General features: G+C 45.4%; 1 protein-coding gene across 13 annotated transcripts in view; it reads right to left on the bottom strand.

Annotated features, from left to right (window-relative positions):
* The window catches only part of LOC110534594 (fibronectin), a 272,449-nt gene that overhangs the window by 28,805 nt on the left and 223,048 nt on the right, over positions 1-20,596 (bottom strand). For 11 of the 13 annotated variants that reach the window (XM_036934023.1, XM_036934030.1, XM_036934028.1 and 8 more), the window contains 8 exons: positions 19,669-19,929; positions 18,904-19,173; positions 16,958-17,233; positions 12,595-12,678; positions 12,010-12,510; positions 3,514-3,653; positions 3,221-3,330; positions 1,851-2,527 (listed from right to left, as the gene is read on the bottom strand). In XM_036934023.1, coding sequence (XP_036789918.1) covers positions 2,398-2,527; positions 3,221-3,330; positions 3,514-3,653; positions 12,010-12,510; positions 12,595-12,678; positions 16,958-17,233; positions 18,904-19,173; positions 19,669-19,929 — 1,772 coding nt within the window. In that variant the 3' untranslated portion in view covers positions 1,851-2,397. Of the gene's footprint in view, positions 1-1,850; positions 2,528-3,220; positions 3,331-3,513; positions 3,654-12,009; positions 12,511-12,594; positions 12,679-16,957; positions 17,234-18,903; positions 19,174-19,668; positions 19,930-20,596 lie in introns of those variants that run through there. The other 2 variants (XM_036934032.1, XM_036934025.1) reach the window with 2 other exon arrangements.

The following is a 20,596-nucleotide window of genomic DNA, read 5'->3' as shown; positions in this document are numbered from 1 at the left end:
TTTTCATGTCTTTCAAGTTTGGTGTCTTTTCAGATTGGTGTGGGTTTTTCCATTTCTTTTCCTGTTCTTGGGCAAAATTAGTTGAGTGCTCATGATGTGTGTCTTTTAGGTTCCAGTTGTTGCTAGTCAACTCCCAGTGGACTCCCCCATGAGTGTCTTTCAGAACACCTCCTAAACCCACCTGTTTCTTGTTGGTTGTTGTCAGTGACTCTCTGTTAGTTCCCACTTCTGTTTGAGCTACATTATTTGGTTCTTGCTGGAGAACGTAAGTGGTTGTGATTCTGGATGACCAAATTGCTAGCAAGATTGACAAACTTCCATGTGGTGAATTGTAAGTGGCTGGTTTCAGCTTGTTTCATCATTATTGATACCGTTTCTTGTTTTAAATGTTTTGACTGATTTCACTTTAATATGGGTAATATTTGCTAGCTGTCTCACCAGCAACAGTAATGATGTATTTGAGACAAGGGCTCATTGTTCAAATGTATTTGTTTTCAAACATTGGAGATGAAATATAGTTTACATGCTGTCAACAATCTAAGCCAACCCTGTCAGTTATGCCCCATGGTTGCTCATTGATTTTGTTGTTGAACAACGAACCCATCTGTTAAATATTTTATTCTTCATTTAATATCATTTTAAAGTATGCTTTAAATGATCTAATATAATAATTGTCATTTGAATGTAGACATTAATAAATGCATTTCTGTATCTTCCAAAATCTTTACAATGGAGTAGCACCAAAATGAATGTGCAGAGGCTTCAAAACAGCGCCCCCTGTCAGTTGTCAAGAGGTAATGCATATCTTTGTTAGAAACTAGTCTGAGGAAAGTTATAGCAGTATAATAATTGACCACTAGATGGTGGACTTGGTACGTAATCTATGGACATGTGACCAGACCAGAGTCCCGTTCAGCAGGGTGCAACGTTTAGGAACTGAAATATAGTATGTAGTAAAAAGAGCATGCCTCTCTGACGTGTAGAATAAGGAATCAATTCCGCTTTATTGATATAATTTATATCTGCAACTTTTGACCAAGTTTGACATCTGAATGTGGCCAGAGGCTCTTTCACTATAGTCTCCCTGTCCTTGTCTCCTCCCCTACCTCTGCACTGATTGGCTTAACAGGTGAAAACAATATGGTGGAAGGAAGCTCATTAGACTGGCTTAGCTTTCACCTGGTCAACTCTTCCAGATCAGTGAAGGAGAAGACAGATGTTTAGAAGACTGAGAAAGAGCCCAGGTGTATTGGGTTAGTGTTGTGTAGTGTAGTGTTGAATTAGCACAGGCTGCAGCTCCTCTAGGCCGGTCACACATGTTTATTGGTGGACCCTTAATTGTGGAGGACGGGCTTGTCATGGCTGGTCAAGAATTAGTGGAATGGTATCAAATACATCAAGCGTATGGTTTCTGTGTTTGATGCCATTCTATTTGCTCTGTTCCAGACATTATTATGAGCCGTCCTCCTCAGCAGCCTCCAATGATTTATACCCTATTAGATGAATCTCATGCATTCTGTCAATCACATGCACACACACCAACAAAACCCTGTCTAAGGCTGTCTCTCTGATAACTGGAGGTATTTGCCACCTGTTCTACTGTAGTCAATGATTAGTCCTAGTTAGTTTAGTAACAAAACCATAGACACTGTTTTGATAAATGATGGTGATTTATGATCCAACCCTACATTCTGGTGTTGTCACCACAAACAGGAAGTTAACAAGATATGAGTCCAAATGTAAACAGTAACATTCACTCTCTATCCTAAAGTGGCAGAGAGGTGTCTTGTCCTTCTAGATTCCATGTTAGCTTAAACATAGTAGAGAACAATAATGTACTAGACAGGAAATGTCTTTAATCTCGGTTGAATGATTTATTGAATTAGCAGGAAGAACACATAGTTTATGTTCAGAATGATAAAAGCACAAGAAGCAAACATATTGTATATCTGATAAACATATACAGTCATTTTAAATGTATTTGAAGTGTAAAACAACAGTAATTGATTGACAGCGGCAATTGAATGATATTACACCCCTATTCTACACATCATTGTTTGACAAATTAATTATGTGAAAGCTTGTGTAGAGGACATGACTCGGTCATGATTGGTTGCTCATAGTCATGTGATGAGGTAGCCCCGCCTAAAACTTCAAAATCAGTGTCAGCTCTCGGCCCGAAAGGGAATTTCCTCTTTGTCTAATTAAGACGTTGGCTTCTCCTGCGGGAGACTCTGGTTCAGATCACTATCTTCGTGTGTGTGAATGTGTTTGTATGTGTTTCTCTCCTAGCTGTAGTTGAGTACAATTCTATCAAATCAAACCAGTCTTCAGAACATCATTAACATACAGTAGAGTTCATTAATCAGCAGTGCAGAGAAAGTACCTATGAGAAGCCTATTTCTCACAGATCCATTGTTGTGAAAAGGTACAATCATAATCCCTCCATACTCCTTGACCTGACGACATGTATATTTCCACACAGTTCTGGTCTGTCCAACCATCAGGCTCTCCACTCCACCAATACCTGTAGTAGAACAACACATAGTTAGACTGACCTCTATTTCAGAACCTAGAGTATGAACAACACAGAGTTAGACTGACCACTCTCTCAGAACCTAGAGTATGAACAACACAGAATCAGTCCTACTTCTTCCACTGTGGTCAGTGTTATTATAGAGCAGTAGTCTCTTACCTTGGGGTGGTCAGTGTTATTAGAGCAGGAGTCTCTTACCTTGGGGTGGTCAGTGGTATTAGAGCAGTAGTCTCTTACCTTGGGGTGGTCAGTGTTATTATAGAGCAGTAGTCTCTTACCTTGGGGTGGTCAGTGTTATTAGAGCAGTAGTCTCTTTCCTTGGGGTGGTCAGTGTTACTATAGAGCAGGAGTCTCTTACCTTGGGGTGGTCAGTGTTACTATGGAGCAGGAGTCTCTTACCTTGGGGTGGTCAGTGTAATTATAGAGCAGTAGTCTCTAACCTTGGGGTGGTCAGTGTTATTATAGAGCAGTCATCTCTTACCTTGGGGTGGTCAGTGTTATTAGAGCAGTAGTCTCTTACCTTGGGGTGGTCAGTGTTACTGTGGAGCAGGAGTCTCTTACCTTGGGGTGGTCAGTGTTATTATAGAGCAGTAGTCTCTAACCTTGGGGTGGTCAGTGTTATTATAGAGCAGTAGTCTCTTTCCTTGGGCTGGTCAGTGTTACTATAGATCAGTAGTCTCTTACCTTGGGGTGGTCAGTGGGGTTCCGTCCACCCATTTCCAGGTCCCCTCAGTAACAGAGTCAGTCAGACCAATCCAGGCAAAAGTGACTGATTCAAACCCATTGATGAATGTCTGTTGAGGAACAGAAAAAACATTGGTACAGTTTAACTCATTTATGTTTTATTCAACCGGGCAAATCAGCTGAGAACAAATTCTTATTTACAATGACGGCCTACACCGGTCAAACCCAGACGACGCCGGGCCAATTGTGCGCCGCCCTATGGGACTCCCAACCAATACATGTCTGTCTCTCACCTGTTCCTCTTCACTGTTAATGATCACCAGATCTGCTCCTCTCTCCAGACAGTCCTGTCTACTCTCCTTCCAGGATTTCCTCTCAGTAGAGAGGTAGTAACAGCTGCAGCCAAACCTTCTCCATCCTTCAGGATAGGACCCTAGAAGTTTGACATTTACCATATGTGTTACTTGAATGACATTTACTATGACTTTGACACTCAAATGTTATTTAAAATAAAAAGAACATGGCCTCCCGGGTGGCGCAGTGGTTAAGGGCGCTGTACTGCAGTGCCAGCTGTGCCACCAGAGACTCTGGGTTCGCGCCCAGGCTCTGTCCTTGCGGAGATGGTGCAAAATCCATCAACACGGTTGGTCCCTGGGATTGGGCTGGCTAACACGAGTCGGTTTGCTTGGAAGGAAAAGGAGTTGGAGCCTTTAGGACGGGAAACTTTTGGAAGGACAATTTTGATGGGGATTCTAAAGCTGACGGTGAAGGACGTGTTTTGTTTCCAAGGCAACTCCAACGGGAGGGAGCATACGACGTGGCACTACATACAGAGGAGAAACACGATGATATCCTGAGAAGGGCAAGAGCAGTGGGAGGTGAGAGGCCGATGAGCCACTATGAAATAACAAGCCTGGCGAGGAACAACATTAGGGTTGTAACTGTCAACATTTACAACCCATACGTTAAGAACGAAAAGGTGAGGGCCTTTCTGGGGAGATACATGGATAACGTCTCCTCAGCAAGGCACCTCAAAGACTCCCTTGGGTTTTGGAATGGGAGGAGAGGCTTCCAGGCCCTCCTCAGGGAGGACCCAAAGGGACATGGTGGCTACCTCCATCCTCCTGCTATGTTCTCCCTGGGGGCTGACAGGGGGACGTTGTTTTATGCACGTCAGCCTCCATTTTGCAGGCGCTGTATGGCCTACGGCCACATCCTCGCCTCGTGCAGCGCAAGAAAATGCAGATTTTGTGGATCTGGGGAGCACAAGGCGAAGGATTGTGACGAGCCTAAGGCGTGCCACGGGTGTGGCTCGTTAGCACACCTGTGGCGGGGGTGCCCGGCTTGTCAGAGGTCATACACGTCTGTGGCTGGGGGGGGGGGGGAGCAGGAGCGGGGGAAGAAGAGGAGGGGAAGGAAGCACGCCTCATGACCAGAGTGGGAGGGTCGCAAGGAAGGAGGAGGAGCAAGAAGCGGCGGATGGAAGAGAGAAGGAAACGGAAGTCACGGGAGTAGGAGAACCAGGAAAAGCGGCAGAAGAAGGCAACTGAGTGGAGGAGCATGAGAGAGAAGAAAGCGAGGGAGGGGCGGTGGAGAAGGAGACGGTGGAAGAGCAAGTGGAGTGGGGGAAAGTGCCCTGGTGGAAGAGATGAGAGGTATGGTGGAGTAACTGGCGGGGGGGAGGGTGGTATCTCTCCACTGCCGCCATCACCAAAGAAGAGAATGAAGAGGAGGGTGCGATTGGCCGACAATGAGAGGGAGGGGATGGTCAAGAGAGTGATGGGGTGGGAGAAACCTCTGGGTTGCTGCTGGTTTCCCCAGGCCCTCAACTTATGTTGGGTGGGGTCACACCTAACGAGACTCAGGACTGGGTACAGGAGGAGGTGGGGAGTTTTTTGTTTGGGGACTCAGCCTCCCCTATTTTTTTCCAAACCAGCTGCAGCACTGGGGAGGGGTAGGAGTGTGGGGGTAGACCCAGTGTGCAGGGCACCTCGGAGCCAAACACTATTCCTGCATCCTGGGTTGGTGAGATGGAGGAAGAGGGGGGGATGTCGGGAGTACGGATGGTGTTTTCACAGGTAGATATGGAGCAGGGGAGCATCAGGTGAGTCTCCTGTTTTTGTTTTTTTCTGTCTGGGTTTAGTATTTGAGTGTATTACATGTTTTTATTTTATTCTTTCATGGGGTCTAATTTTACTTTTGTTAGTTTAAATGTAAGGGGTTTAAGGGATTATGTTAAGAGGAGGGCGGTTTTTAGTTATTTGGAGGGTGTGGGGTTTGATTTTTGTTTTTTACAGGAGGTTCACCTGAGGGATGGAGGGGATGTTAGTAGGTTTAAGAGGGAGTGGGACAAGGGGGAGTCGGTTTGGGGTATTGGGGGGGTGCACTCATCGGGGGTAGGGATTTTGTGTGGGCACAGGGAGGTAAAAGTGGAGGGTTCTTTTGTGGTGATGCAAGGGAGGGTTATAGGGGTGGATGTCACGATAAGGGATTGTAAATTTAGATTAGTGGTGGTGTATGGGCCACAGGTGGTGGCAGACAGGAGGGAGATGGTGGACTGTCTGGCGCCCCTGTGTGTCACAAATAGGAAATTAGTGATAGGGGGGGATTTTAATACAGATTTAGGAATAGGGGGGGATAGCAGTGCAGGCGCCATCACCGGGCTAATGGCTTGCCATGGTCTGGTTGATGGTGGCCTGCACACTACTCCGAAAATGGCCGGTCCTACATGGCGCAACTCCAGGGGGGTTGCGCGGAGGCTCGACTATATTTTTGTACCCAGGTCTTTGGGTAAGTTGTCTGGGCGGCTGTTGCCTGTTTTCTTTTCGGATCACGACGGGGTGCTCCTGCAGGTGGGGTCGCCAGTCTGCCTCTTTGGTAGGGGGTACTGGAAGTTAGATCGGGATGTGCTGGAGGAGCAGGCTTTTGTTGACAGGTTTTTTGGTTTCTTTTGGAGGCTTGAAAGCCTCCGGTCCATGTGCGAGGGGGTGTTAGAGTGGTGGGAATTAGTTAAGGTGAGGATTAGGGCTTTTATAATAGGGTATTGCAAGAGGAAAAAAGGGAGGAGAGGAGGGAGGTGGATTGTATCCAAAGGTTAATTGAACTCGAGTACGAGGCAGGCAACCTCGGCGGGTCGTTTGACTGGGAGAGATCCGCAACCCTAAAGGCGCAGCTCAGGGAGTTGCAGGAGCAGAAGGCTCGAGCTTTCCTGGAGTGTGCGCATAGTGGCTTTCTAGAACACATTGAGACTTGTTCTGCTATGTTCTTTAGTCGGTTAGGGCCAGACAGAGTAGGAAGGTAATGCATGGCGTTAGGGAAGAAAATGGTAGTATAGTTAGAGAACCAGAGGATATGGTCAGGGTGACAACTGATAATTTCCAAGGTTTATTTAAGGAAAGGGAAATAGATGTAGAGCAGGGAAATGTGTTTATAGAACACTTGTCCAGGCGGTTGCCGGAGGACATTAGAGAAGTGATGGAGGCCCAGATCTCACTAGAAGAGGTTGAGAGCGCTCTTAGGAGGATGGGAAAAGGGAAGGTGCCTGGGATGGATGAGCTGCCGGCTGAGTTTTATCTCAAGTTTTGGGGTATACTTGGACCAGTGGTCCTCGAAGTCTTGAAGACCATCCTTGAGATGGGGGTCCCGGGGGGATCAATGGCTGTTGGTGTGCTGTCACTTTTATATAAGAAGGGGGAAGTAACAGACCTTGGCAACTGGCGGCCGTTGACCATGCTGTGTGTAGGTTACAAGCTACTTGCAAAGGTTTTAGCAGACCGGTTGCGCACAGCCCTTCCCTACGTCGTTCATGAGGATCAGACGTGCGGGGTAGAGGGCCGCTCTATTAGATGGAACCTACAGTTAATCAGGGACTCCATCGCTTGGATTGAAGATAGAGGACTGCCTTTAATGGTAGCAGCGCTAGATCAGGCGAAAGCCTTTGATCGCGTGAATAGATCATTTTTATTCAGAGTGTTAGGTCGATTAGGATTTGGGGAGAAGTTCATAGGATGGATTCGTACATTATATGTCGGAGCGGGGTGCCGAGTTAGTGTAAATAGTCACTTGGGTGACGTTTTTGACCTCTCGTCTGGGGTCAGGCAGGGGTGCCCACTCTCGGCTCTCCTCTTCGTTCTGTACATGGAGGCTCTGGGGGCTGCCATTAGGGCAGACACAGGGGTGGAAGGCTTGTTGATCCCTGGAAGTGGTGGGCTGTGTGTTAAGATGACGCAGTACGCCGACGACACTTCCTTGCTGCTGTGCAAGGACTCGTGCCTGACAAGGTCCCTTGCCATCTTTGGGGATTTCACCCGAGCGTCGGGAGCGGTTCTGAACCATGCAAAGTCTTCTGTCAAGTTTTTCGGAAGATGGCGCGGTAGAACGGATGTGCCCGGGGGGTTATCTCTCTGTGAGGGGGCCCTGAGGATTCTCGGGGTCCATTTTGAGACCTCCGGCTCAGCGACGCTAAACTGGAACATGCGTATCGCAGTGGTACAGAGGAAGCTAGCAATGTGGAAGGCTAGGTATTTGTCTTTTATGGGCAAAGTCCTGGTCCTAAAGGTGGATGTATTGCCGTCTCTTTTGTATTTGGCGTACATCTACCCATTGCCGGCTTGTCTGAGGAGGCCTCTAGTGAGGCTTGTGTTTCAGTTCATGTGGAGTGGCAGGTGCGAGTGGGTCGCCAGGGCACGCATGCTCTGTCCCATCGGGGAGGGAGGTAGGGGGGTACCACATTTCCCCCTCAAGCACCTCCTGCGGGTGTTCTTCTCGTATCAGGCGAGAAGCGTAATGGTGTGGTCTAACACGAGTTTGGTGCAATCCCCCACCTGTCCAAGATCCTCTTGTGGCAGGGAGGAGACTGTGAGCCATGTCTTTTGGGACTGTGCCTTTGCCGGAGTAGTATGGGCTAGAGGCACGGGTGTTGTTAGGTTTGGTAAGGGGGGATTTTGTATTGACGTGGGCCAGGTTAGAGAGAGATTGCTGGACGCAATTTTTGTTTCTTTCTTGTTAACGGAGATTGCTCATCCAGTGATACACCCGTACGGTTACCTCCTGCGGGTGTTCTTCTCGTATCAGGCGAGAAGCGTAATGGTGTGGTCTAACACGGGTCCTCGGGCGGAACAGCTGCCGTGGCACTTTGGTCATGCGGCCAAGTGGCTGCGTGCGCACCCTGAGGTTGAAGTTGCCCGAGTAGGTTTAGATCACAGGCACCTGTACGAGGAGGTCAGAAAGGCAGGGAGTCCGGCGCCTGTAGTGGGCATCTCGGAAGTGGTCTGGGAGGGAGTGCAGGCGCAGGGTCTGGACAACAGGCTCAAGGACCTGAATTGGTTGAGCCTCCATAAGTGCTTGCCGGTACGTTCCATCATGTACCGGTATAGTTTGGTGCAATCCCCCACCTGTCCAAGATCCTCTTCTGGCAGGGAGGAGACTGTGAGCCATGTCTTTTGGGACTGTGCATTTGCCGGAGTAGTATGGGCTAGAGGCACGGGTGTTGTTAGGTTTGGTAAGGGGGGATTTTGTATTGACGTGGGCAAGGTTAGAGAGAGGTGTAGGGAGAGCGAGAGGGACGGATAGGGACAGGTTTCTGCTCTGGCTTCTCATGAGTCTCTTTAAATAGGGGCTGTGGGAAGCCAGGCAGAACATGGTGAAGACAGGGAGAGATTGGGGGGTGGAAGGGATAGTGAGGAGGGTGGAAGGAGATTTGAGGGGGAGGATGAAGAGGGAGGAGAGGAAGTGGGGGCAGCATGCTGCTCGGGAGAGGTGGAAGGGGGGTTTAGGGCTGGGTGTCATTTAGATTTGTAAGGGGATAGATTAGGGACGGGGAGATAGGGAAAGGTAGTTTGTAGGGTGACGGGGAGGGAAGATGCTCCCCTGAGGTTTTGTTTGGGGTTTTTGTTTAGTTAAATTAAAATACCATTATTGGAGTATGTATGAAAATTCTGAGTTGTAAAGAATGAATGGTATTGAAGGTAATAAATTATTTTTTATAAAAAATAAAAAAAATAGGGCTGTTTTCGGTTTTTCACGTTTCTTGTTTTTGTATATTGTTCTATTTTCATCTTTAATAAAGATGTATCTAAATAACCATGCTGAGTTTTGGTCCGCCTCTCCTTCAACAGAAGAATCCCGTGACAGAATCACCCACCACAACAGGACCAAGCAGCGTGGTGACAGGCAGCGGAAGCAGTAGAAGCAACAGAGGCAGCAGGAGAAGCAGCAGCAGCAGCAGCAGTGGGAGAGGCAGCACTATTTGGAGAAATGGAATTGGGAGGAGATCCTAGACGGGAAAGGACCCTGGGCAGAGCCAGGGGAATATTGCCGCCCCAAAGCCGAGCTGGAGGCAGCGAAAGCAGAGAGGCGGCATTATGAGGAGCTAGCACGGCAGAGCGGATGGAAGCCCGAGAGTCAGCCCCAAAAATTTCTTGGGGGGGCACACAGGAAGTGTGGTGAAGCCAGGTAGGAGACCTGCGCCAACTTCCTGTGCTTACCGGGGGGGCGAGAGAGACAGGGCAGGCACCGTGTTATGCTGTGGAGCGCTCGGTGTCCCCAGTGCGGGTGTATAGTCCTGTGCGGTACATACCAGCTCCGCGTATCGGCCGGGCTAGAGTGGGCATCGAGCCAAGTGCCATGAAGCCGGCTCTACGAATCTGGTCTCCAGTGCGTCTCCTTGGGCCAGGTTTTGCGGCCGGAGTCCGCACCTTGGGGGGGGGGGTACTGTCACACCCTGACCATAGTTTGCTTTGTATGTTCTGTTTTGTTTGGTCAGGGTGTGATCTGAGTGGGCATTCTATGTTGGATGTCTTGTTTGTCTGTTTCTGTGTTTGGGCCTGATATGGTTCTCAATCTGGGGAAGGTGTTAGTCATTGTCTCTGATTGGGAGCCATATTTAGGTAGCCTGTTTTGTGTTGGGTTTTGTGGGTGATTGTTCCTGTCTTTGTTACACCAGATAGGGCTGTTTTTGGTTTTTCACGTTTCTTCTTTTTGTATATTGTTCTATTTTCATCTTTATTAAAGATGTATCTAAATAACCACGCTGCGTTTTGGTCCGCCTCTCCTTCAACAGAAGAATCCTGTGACAGAAATAAAAAAAATTAGGCCCTAATGTATGGATTTCACATGACTGGGAATACAGATATGCATCTGTTGGGCACAGATATCTTAAATAAAAGGTAGGGGTGTGGATCAGACAACCATCATTTGTCTCCTTCATAGAGTTGATCAGACTGTTGATTGTGGCCTGTGGAATGTTGTCCCACTCCACTTCAATGCCTGTGCAAAGTTGCTGGATATTGGCGGGAACTGGAACACACTGTCATACACGTCAATCCAGAGCATCACAGACATGCTCAATGGGTGACATGTCTGGTGACTATTCAGGACATGGAAGAACTGGGACATTTTCATCTTCCAGGAAATGTGTACAGATCCTTGCTACATGCAGAAGAGCTTCCCGGAGACGATTTCTAACAGTTTGTGCAGAAATTCATCGATTGTGCAAACCTTCAGTTTCATCAGCTGTCCGGGTGGCAGGTGAAGGAGTCAGATGTGGAGGTCCTGAGCTGGCGTGGTTACACGTGGTCTGGGGTTGTGAGACCGGGTGGACGTACTGACAAATTCTCTAAAACAACGTTGGAGGTGGCTTACGGTAGAGAAATGAATATTCAATGATCTGGCAACAGCTCTGGTCGACATTCTTGTAGTTGCCATGCCAATTGCATGATCCCTCAACTTGAGACATCTGTGTTGTGGACAAAACTGCACAATTTAGTGTGTCCTTTTATTGTCCCCAGCACAAGTTGCACCTGTGTAATTATGATGCTGTTTAATCACCTTCTTGATATGCCACACCTTTCAGGTGGACCGGATCATCTTGGCAAAGGAGAAATGCTCACTAACAGAGATGAAAACAAATTTGAGCATTTGAGAGAAACTGGCTTTTGGAGCATTTCTGGTATCTTTTATTTCTGCTCATGAAACATGAGACCAACACTTTACATGTTGCGTTTATATTTTTGTTCAGTGTATCTGACATTTACACGTTAAACATAACTTTTACAACTGTTATTTATTCACACATTCAATAAGTAGCTTTGCATGAGCCTTGGCTTATGAGGGGCCAGAACAGCTCATAGGATCTAGTCTCCTGTTTTTGTAGAGGCAGCTTGATGTTCAAGTAAACACTCCCAATATATCTGACATCTCTAGTCTCTTCTAGAATTACTCATTATAAAACTGGGTCAATTAATTACATTACACTTCAGATCCCCAGTTTCTACACAGATCAGAAAATGTCCCTTCAGTTGTGATGCACCTTACATGTGGAACAGTTTTTAACTGTTCATTGTGATTGTTTTCTTAAGGTGTATATGTCTTGTGTCTAAGTAGTTGTGCATGTATGTGTTTTATTTATTTGTATTGAAAACAGGGCTCTACTGCAAATGAGACATTGGTCCTAGTTGATCCTGTTTAAATAAAATAAAAATGTAAGTACACCCGCTGGACACTAGTCTATCGTAGGACCTCCGCTTTATCTCCTTTATGCTGAGTGCCAAGCAGACACTCATCGGGTAACATTTTACAGCCTTTCATATGACTCGGTCGGGGATCAAACTCCCAGACTTCCAATCTCAGGGCGGACTAATCACAAGGCCACTGGTGAATTATAAAAAAATGTCCAACAACAATTTATCTAACTTCCTTGACTGACAAACCTAAATCTGAGGGTGTTCGAGGTAGGTAGTTCTGATTAACTCTGATCTCCTGTGGCATGTGGGGGACAGGTCTATCCTTACCTATATCCTTCTGTAGCTGGTCATGCTCCATAGTTATAGTGTTCAGTCTCTTCATCAACTTGTCTATTTCAGTGGTTTTGGTATTTAGACTATTCTGTAGCTGGTCTCTCTCTGTGGTCCTGGTATTTAGACTATTCTGTAGCTGGTCTCTCTCTGTGGTCCTGGTATTTAGACTATTCTGTAGCTGGTCTCTCTCTGTGGTCCTGGTATTTAGACTATTCTGTAGCTGGTCTCTCTCTGTGGTCCTAGTATTTAGACTATTCTGTAGCTGGTCTCTATCTGTGGTCCTGGTATTTAGACTATTCTGTAGCTGGTCTCTCTCTGTGGTCCTGGTATTTAGACTATTCTGTAGCTGGTCTCTCTCTGTGGTCCTGGTATTTAGACTATTCTGTAGCTGGTCTCTCTCTGTGGTCCTTGTATTTAGACTATTCTGTAGCTGGTCTCTCTCTTTAGTCAGGGTGTTGTAAATTGTCTGTAGCTGGTCTCTCTCTGCAGCTGCATCTGTAAAAGGGAAAACTCAATCAAAATGTGTAACTGTCACAACATTGACTACAAATGTTTTAGTAAAAAACAATGTTGACTTACAGGAATCCCACAGGCCAATGATCACAGCCAGTAGAACAAACACTGCAGCAACTCTGGAGGGCCTCTTCCACCACTGAACATGTTCTGAATAACAAGTTATTAAAGTCAGATCTTTGGTAATGTGGTAATGTGTTTTACTGTATCATTGTTTTATTTGAGCTGGATTCTGCAGGAACAGGAACAGCACCTCAGTTTTGGACTGATGGATTCCACAACCTATTTGGCTGGATCCGCTACCTCTCATGGCATTACAAATAGTTACAATTTGCAGTGTAAAAAAATTATAATTAAAGCAATCAAAGTTATTTTGAGTTTTCTCCTCGTCAATTCTCCTACCCCCTAAAACAAATGCAATGTGAAAACTTAGATTTTCAGCTCGCACCTGAAAAAGGGCACTGTAGGTAGAGGCAGGTAGCCTCAATATTAACGGGCACTGTAGTTAGGGGTAAGGTAGAGGCAGGCAGCCTCGAGGTTACAGTGTTGTGCCAATAACCAAAGGTTGCAGGTTTGAATACCGGAGCGGACAAGGTGAAAAATATGTTGTGCCTTTGAACAAGGCACTTCATCCTAATTGCTGCAGGTTGGAGCCATTGTGATCGTTGTCAAGAAGTCACACCCTTCCCACTGGAGTTAGAAGTTCAGAGTGAGAAAGTATAGACTATATAGAAATATTACGCTAAAATTATAAATGAAATTATGAGGATTTCTATACTCTTGAACAGGAGGAAAAGTAGAATAGTAGTCAAAGAAAATGTACCTTTACATCCCATGCTGACACATACATTATGATTACTAAAGTATTTATTTATTTATTTATTTCACCTTTATTTAACCAGGTAGGCTAGTGGAGAACAAGTTCTCATTTGCAACTGCAACCTGGCCAAGATAAAGCATAGCAGTTCGACACATACAACAACCCAGAGTGACACATGGAACAAACAAAACATACAGTCAATAATACAGTAGGGAAAAAAAGTATATACTGAGTGCAAATGAGGTAAGATAAGGGAGTTAAGGCAATAAATAGGCCATGGTGGCGAAGTAATTACAATATAGCAATTAAACACTGGAATGGTAGATGTGCAAAAGATGGACGTGCAAGTAGAGATACTGGGGTACAAAGGAGCAAGATAAGCAAATAAATACAGCATGGGGATGAGGTAGTTGGATGGGCTTTTTACAGATGGGCTATGTCCAGGTGCAGTGATCTGAGAGCTGCTCTGACAACTGGTGCTTAAATCTAGTGAGGGAGATAGGAGTCTCCAGCTTCAGTGATTTTTGCAGTTTGCTCCAGTCATTGGCAGCCGAGAACTGGAAGGAAAGGTGACCAAAGGAGGAATTGGCTTTGGGGGTGACCAGTGAAATATACCTTCTGGAGCGCGTGTTACGATTGGGTGCTGCTATGGTGATTGGGTGCTGCTAGCGAGCTGAGATAAGGCGGGGCATTACCTAGCAGAGACGTGTAGATAACCTGTAGCCAGTGGGTTTGGTGACGAGTATGAAGCAAGGGCCAGCCAACGAGAGCGTATGGGTCGCAGTGGTGGGTAGTGTATAGGGCTTTGGTGACAAAACGGATGGCACTATGATAGACTGCATCCAATTTGTGGAGTAGAGTGTTGGAGGCTATTTTATAGATGACATAGCCGAAGTCGAGGATTGGTAGGATGGTCAGTTTTACGAGGGTATGTTAGGCAGCATGAGTGAAGGATGCTTTGTTGCGAATTAGGAAGCCGATTCTAGATTTAATTTTGAATTGGAGATGCTTAATGTGGGTCTGGAAGGAGAGTTTACAGTCTAGCCTGACACCTAGGTATTTGTAGTTATCCACGTATTCTAAGTCAGAGCAATCCAGTGATGCTGGATGGGCGGGCAGGTGCGGGCAATGATCGGTTGAAGAGCATGCATTTAGTTTTACTTGCATTTAAGAGCAGTTGGAGGCCATGGAAGGAGAGTTGTATGGCATTGAAGCTCGTCTGGAGGTTAGTTAACACAGTGTCCAAAGAGGGGCAAGAAGTATACAGAATGGTGTCGTCTGTTTAGAGGTGGATCAGATAACACCAGCAGAAAGAGCGACATCATTGATGTAGACAGAGAAGAGAGTCGGCCTGAGAATTGAACCCTGTGGCACCCCCAAAGAGACTGCCAGAGGTCCGGACAACAGGCCCTCCGATTTGACACACTGAACTCTATCAGAGAAGTAGTTGGTGAACCAGGCGAGGCAATCATTTGAGAAACCAAGGCTGTTGAGTTAGCCAATAAGAATGTGGTGATTGACAGAGTCGAAAGCTTTGGCCAGGTCGATGAACACGGCTGCACAGTAATGTCTTTTGTCGATGGCGGTTATGATATTGTTAAGGAGCTTGAGCGTGGCTGAGGTGCACCCTTGACCAGCTCCGAAAACAGATTGCATAGCGGAGAAGGTACGTTGGGATACGAAATGGTCGTTAATCTGTTTGTTAACTTGGCTTTCGAAGACCTTAGAGAGGTAGGATAGATATAGGTATGTAGCAGTTTGCGTCTAGAGTGTCTCCCCCTTTGAAGAGGGGGATGACCGCGGCAGCTTTCCAATCTTTGGGAATCTCAGACAATATGAAAGAGAGGTTGAACAGGCTAGTAATAGGTGTTGCAACAATTTCGAGAGATCATTTTAGAAAGAGAGGTTCCAGATTGTCCAGTACGGCTGATTTGTAGGGGTCCAGATTTTGCAAGCTCTTTCAGAACATAAGCTATCTGGATATGGGTGAAGGAGAAATGATGCGGGCTTGGGAGGGTTGCTGTGGAGGGTGCATAGAGAAATGCTTATTGAAATTCTCAATTATACTGGATTTATTGGTGGTAACAGTGTTTCCTAGCCTCAGAGCAGTGCGTAGCTGGGAGGAGGTGCTCTTATTCTCCATGGACTTTACAGTGTCCCAGAACATTTCGGAGTTTGTACTACAGGATGCACATTTCTGATTGAAAAAGCTAGCCTTAGCTTTCCTAACAGCCTGTGTATATTGGTTCCTAACTTCCCTGAAAAATTGCATATCACAGGAGCTATTCGATGCTAATGCAGAACGCCACAGGATGTTTTTTTGCTGGTCACGTCTGGAGTGAACCAAGGGTATATATCTAGCTATATATATAGCTATATCTATTCCTGGTTCTAAATTTTTTGAATGGAGCATGCTTATTTAAGATGTTGAGGAAGGCACTTTTAAAGAATAACCAGGCATCCTCTACTGACGGGATGAGGTCAATGTCATTCCAGGATACCCTGGCCAGGTCGATTAGAAAGGCCTGCTCGCTGAAGTATTTTAGGGAGCGTTTGACACTGATGAGGGGTGGTCGTTTTATCGCAGACCCTTTACGGATGCAGGCAATGAGGCAGTGATCGCTGAGATCTTGATTGAAAACAGCAGAGGTGTATTTGGAGGGCGAGTTAGTTAGAATGATATCTATGAGGGTGCCCGTGTTTACGGATTTGGGGTTGTACCTGGCAGGTTCATTGATAAATTGTGTGAGATTGAGGGCATCAAGCTTAGATTGTAGGATGGCCGGGGTTAAGCTCAGAAGATAGATGGGTGGCAATCAATTCACATATGGTGTCGAGGGCACAACTGGGGGCAGAGGGTGGTCTATAGCAAGTGGCAACGGTGAGAGACTTGTTTCTGGAAAGGTTCATTTTTAGAAGTAGAAGCTCGCATTGTTTGGGTACAGACCTGGATAGTAAGACAGAACTCTGCAGGTTATCTTTGCAGTAGATTGCAATACCGCCGCCTTTGGCAGTTCTATCTTGGCAGAAAATGTTATAGTTAGGGATGGAAATTTCAGGGGGTTTTGTGGTTTTCCTAAGCCAGGATTCAGACATGGCTAAGACATCCGGGGTTGGCAGAGTGTGCTAAAGCAGTGAGTAAAACAAACTTAGGGAGTAGGCTTCTAATGTTAACATGCATGAAACCAAGGCTTTTACGGTTGCAGAAGTTAACAAATGAGAGCACCTGGGGAGTGGGAGTGGAGCTAGGCACTGCAGGTTCTGGATTAACCTCTACATCACCAGAGGAACAGAGGAGAAGTAGGATAAGGGTACGGCTAAATGCTATAAGAACTGGCCGTCTAGCACATTCGTAAACAAAGAGTAAAAGGAGCAGGTTTCTGGGCACGATAGCATAGATTCAAGGCAAAATGTACAGACAAAGGTAAGGTAGGATGTGAGTACATTGGAGGTAAACCTAGGCATTGAGTAATGAAGAGAGTGATATAGTCTCTAGAGATGTTTAAACCAGGTGATGTAATCGCCTATGTAGGAGGTTATTTTGATATCTAGTTAAGATCTTATAAACTTTGACACCAAACATAATACTTTAGTAGGATAATTCCTTACCTGTGGTTAGGGTTGTTGACACCAGTTGACTTTGCTTTCCATTTTCCAGCACAGTGCAGACAGTGACGGAGTACTGAGTACCACATTGCAGGTCAGAGAGACTGATGCTGTGTGAAGATGTGGTAGTGATGTGTGGTTTTGTCCCTGGACACTGGTAGGAGATTTGGTAATGATAATGATGTTGGGTTTGGTTCAATCCTGGTGGCTGACTCCAGCTAACAGCAGCTGATGTGGTGTCCACTGAGTCAACAGTCAGCTGGTCTGGAGCAGGAAGTACTAAGGGAAAATACATTATTGTCAGTGCTATAGATTAACTCTAGAAATAAACTACAGAAGGGAAAGTAGAATAGTTGTAATGAAGTAGAAAAGGCCAGCTTGCAATTCCTTTAGATATGGGAAGAAATAAGTTAAAAACAGACGTCACACAACAGCAGTTGGATTTGTAAAGTAACACAAATGAAGGGTTTCTGCTCTATTCATTTAGTAACGGTGCTGTGCCGCTGCCAGATTGTTGCCACACCAAAGATAAATCAATATAAATGAAAAGAATGTTGTGATTATAAATCCTCTCCACAATAACAAGTGTTTAATACTGTACTACTGATAAAGTTAAAGCAATCAGAGGCAGATCAACTCCTTGATATAATGACTCACAGGAATAGAAGACAGCCTGAATTCAGACACTGTATTATAAACAATGTTTAATGATATCAGCACCAAACTGCATGATAAGATCTGGGAATTCACCATCATATATAACTCATCAGGGAAGATACTGGACCTTTACACCCCATGCTGACTGTTACGGGTTTCGGTTCTGTTACGAGTTTCAGTTTCTCTATCCATTTAGAGGTTGACTAGGCTGGGCACTCTGATTGGAGTCACCTCGTTAGTCAGTATGTGTTACATCTGTGCTGGCCCTGCTGGTATTTAAGAGCTGCTGGTCCTGCTGGAATTTAAAACTTATTTGGGATCGGTTTCCCTTCCATGGGAAGGTTGAGCTAACATAGGCCACCCGTTACTAGTGGCTTTGCCATCTTTCAGTGGGAACCCCCATGGTGTCTTTAGAACCCGTTACTAGTGTCTTTGCCATCTTTCAGTGGGAACCCCCATGGTGTCTTTAGAACCCGTTACTAGTGGCTTTGCCATCTTTCAGTGGGAACCCCCATGGTGTCTTTTAGAACCCGTTACTAGTGGCTTTGCCATCTTTCAGTGGGAACCCCCATGGTGTCTTTTAGAACCCGTTACTAGTGGCTTTGCCATCTTTCAGTGGGAACCCCCATGGTGTCTTTTAGAACCCGTTACTAGTGGCTTTGCCATCTTTCAGTGGGAACCCCCATGGTGTGTTTTAGAACCCGTTACTAGTGGCTTTGCCATCTTTCAGTGGGAACCCCCATGGTGTCTTTAGAACCCGTTACTAGTGGCTTTGCCATCTTTCAGTGGGAACCCCCATGGTGTGTTTTAGAACCCGTTACTAGTGGCTTTGCCATCTTTCAGTGGGAACCCCCATGGTGTCTTTAGAACCCGTTACTAGTGTCTTTGCCATCTTTCAGTGGGAACCCCCATGGTGTCTTTAGAACCCGTTACTAGTGGCTTTGCCATCTTTCAGTGGGAACCCCCATGGTGTCTTTAGAACCCGTTACTAGTGTCTTTGCCATCTTTCAGTGGGAACCCCCATGGTGTCTTTAGAACCCGTTACTAGTGGCTTTGCCATCTTTCAGTGGGAACCCCCATGGTGTCTATCAGAAGCCCTTTTGAAACCCTTTCTGTGTTTGGTTGTTGAAGTGATTATCTTTGTTAGTTCCCTTTTCTGGGAGTGACGACTGTTTGTCTTTTGGGAACATAAAACAGACACATAATTATGATTTGTTAAATTACATTTGTCTTTTTGATATCTAGTCAAAATGTGACACCAGACAGAATACTTTAGTTGGGTACTTCCTTACTTGTGGTGAGGGTTGTTGACACCAGTCGACTTTGCCTTCCATTTTCCAGCACAGTGCAGACAGTGACAGAGTACTGAGTACCACATTGCAGGTCAGAGAGAGTGATGCTGTGTGAAGATGTGGTAGTGATGTGTGGTTCTGTCCCTGGACAGCGGTAGGAGATCTGGTAATGATGTTGGGTTTGGTTCAATCCTGGTGGCTGGTTCCAGCTAACAGCAGCTGATGTGGTGTCCACTGAGTCAACGGTCAGCTGGTCTGGAGCAGGAAGTACTAAGAAAGATAAATAAGAAAGAAGCTAAAAAATAGAAGTCACAACAGAAGTTGGATTTAGGGGTTTCTGCTGTATCCATTTATCAACGGTGGTCCGCTGCTGCTACATTGTTGTCGCCACTCCAATTTCTTTAAATATAAAATAAAATAATGGTGTCATTATAAATCCTCTCCACAATAACAAGTGTTTAACACTGTACTACTGATAAAGTTGAAGCAATCAGAGGCAGATCAACTCCTTGACATAATGACTCACACTAATGGGAAGCAAGCAAGAATTCACACACTATAAAAACCTTTATTAATTTCAGCACCAAACTGCATGATGAGGTCTGGGGAATTAACCATCATATATTTCTCATCAGGGAAGATACTGGACCTTTACATCCCATATTGACACATCCATTATCATTAGTTCATAGTTATTTCAATAACTAGTTCAAGTTTAATCAGCTTTGACACTAAACAGAATACTTAAGCAGAGTACTTCCTTACCTGTGGTGAGGGTTGTTGACACCAGTCGACTTTTCTTTCCATTTTCCAGCACAGTACAGACAGTGACAGAGTACTGAGTACCACCTTGCAGGTCAGAGAGAGTGATGCTGTGTGAAGATGTGGTAGTGTAGTGTGGTTCTGTCCCTGGACAGTGGTAGGAGATCTGGTAATGATGTTGGGTTTGGTCCAATCCTGGTGGCTGGCTCCAGCTAAAAGTAGCTGATGTGGTGTCAACAGTCAGCTGGCCAGGAGCAGTGGGTACTAAGGGGAAATAAACTTTTGTCAGGGCTATTGTTTATCTCTAGAAACTACAGAAGGAAAAGTAGAATAGTACTTGAAAAATAAGCTTGAAATTCCTTTTAATATGGGAAAAAATAAGCTAAAGCAGAAGTCAGAACAGAGGTCAGATATGTAATGTAAAAAAAATGAAGAGTTTCTGCTATATTCATTAATAAAAATAAATGAAAAGAATGGTGTAATTATATCTCCACAATAACAAGTGTTTAATACTGTACTAACTGATCAAGTTAAAGCAAGCAGAAGCAGATCAACTCCTTGACATAATGACTCACACTAATGGAAGAAAACAAGAATTCAGACACTATAAAAACGTGTATTCATTTCAGCACCAAACTGTATGATGACTCACAGGAATGGAATAATATACAGGGCCTTGCGAAAGTATTCGGCCCCTTGAACTTTGCGACCTTTTGCCACATTTCAGGCTTCAAACATAAAGATATAAAACTGTATTTTTTTGTGAAGAATCAACAACAAGTGGGACACAATCATGAAGTGGAACGACATTTATTGGATATTTCAAACTTTTTTAACAAATCAAAAACTGAAAAATTGGGCGTGCAAAATTATTCAGCCCCTTTACTTTCAGTGCAGCAAACTCTCTCCAGAAGTTCAGTGAGGATCTCTG

Source organism: Oncorhynchus mykiss, chromosome 10 (assembly GCF_013265735.2).
Source record: "Oncorhynchus mykiss isolate Arlee chromosome 10, USDA_OmykA_1.1, whole genome shotgun sequence".
Lineage (NCBI taxonomy): Eukaryota > Metazoa > Chordata > Actinopteri > Salmoniformes > Salmonidae > Oncorhynchus > Oncorhynchus mykiss.
The sequence above is the reverse complement of the archived record's forward strand: the minus strand, read 5'-3'. Positions and strand labels throughout refer to the sequence as shown.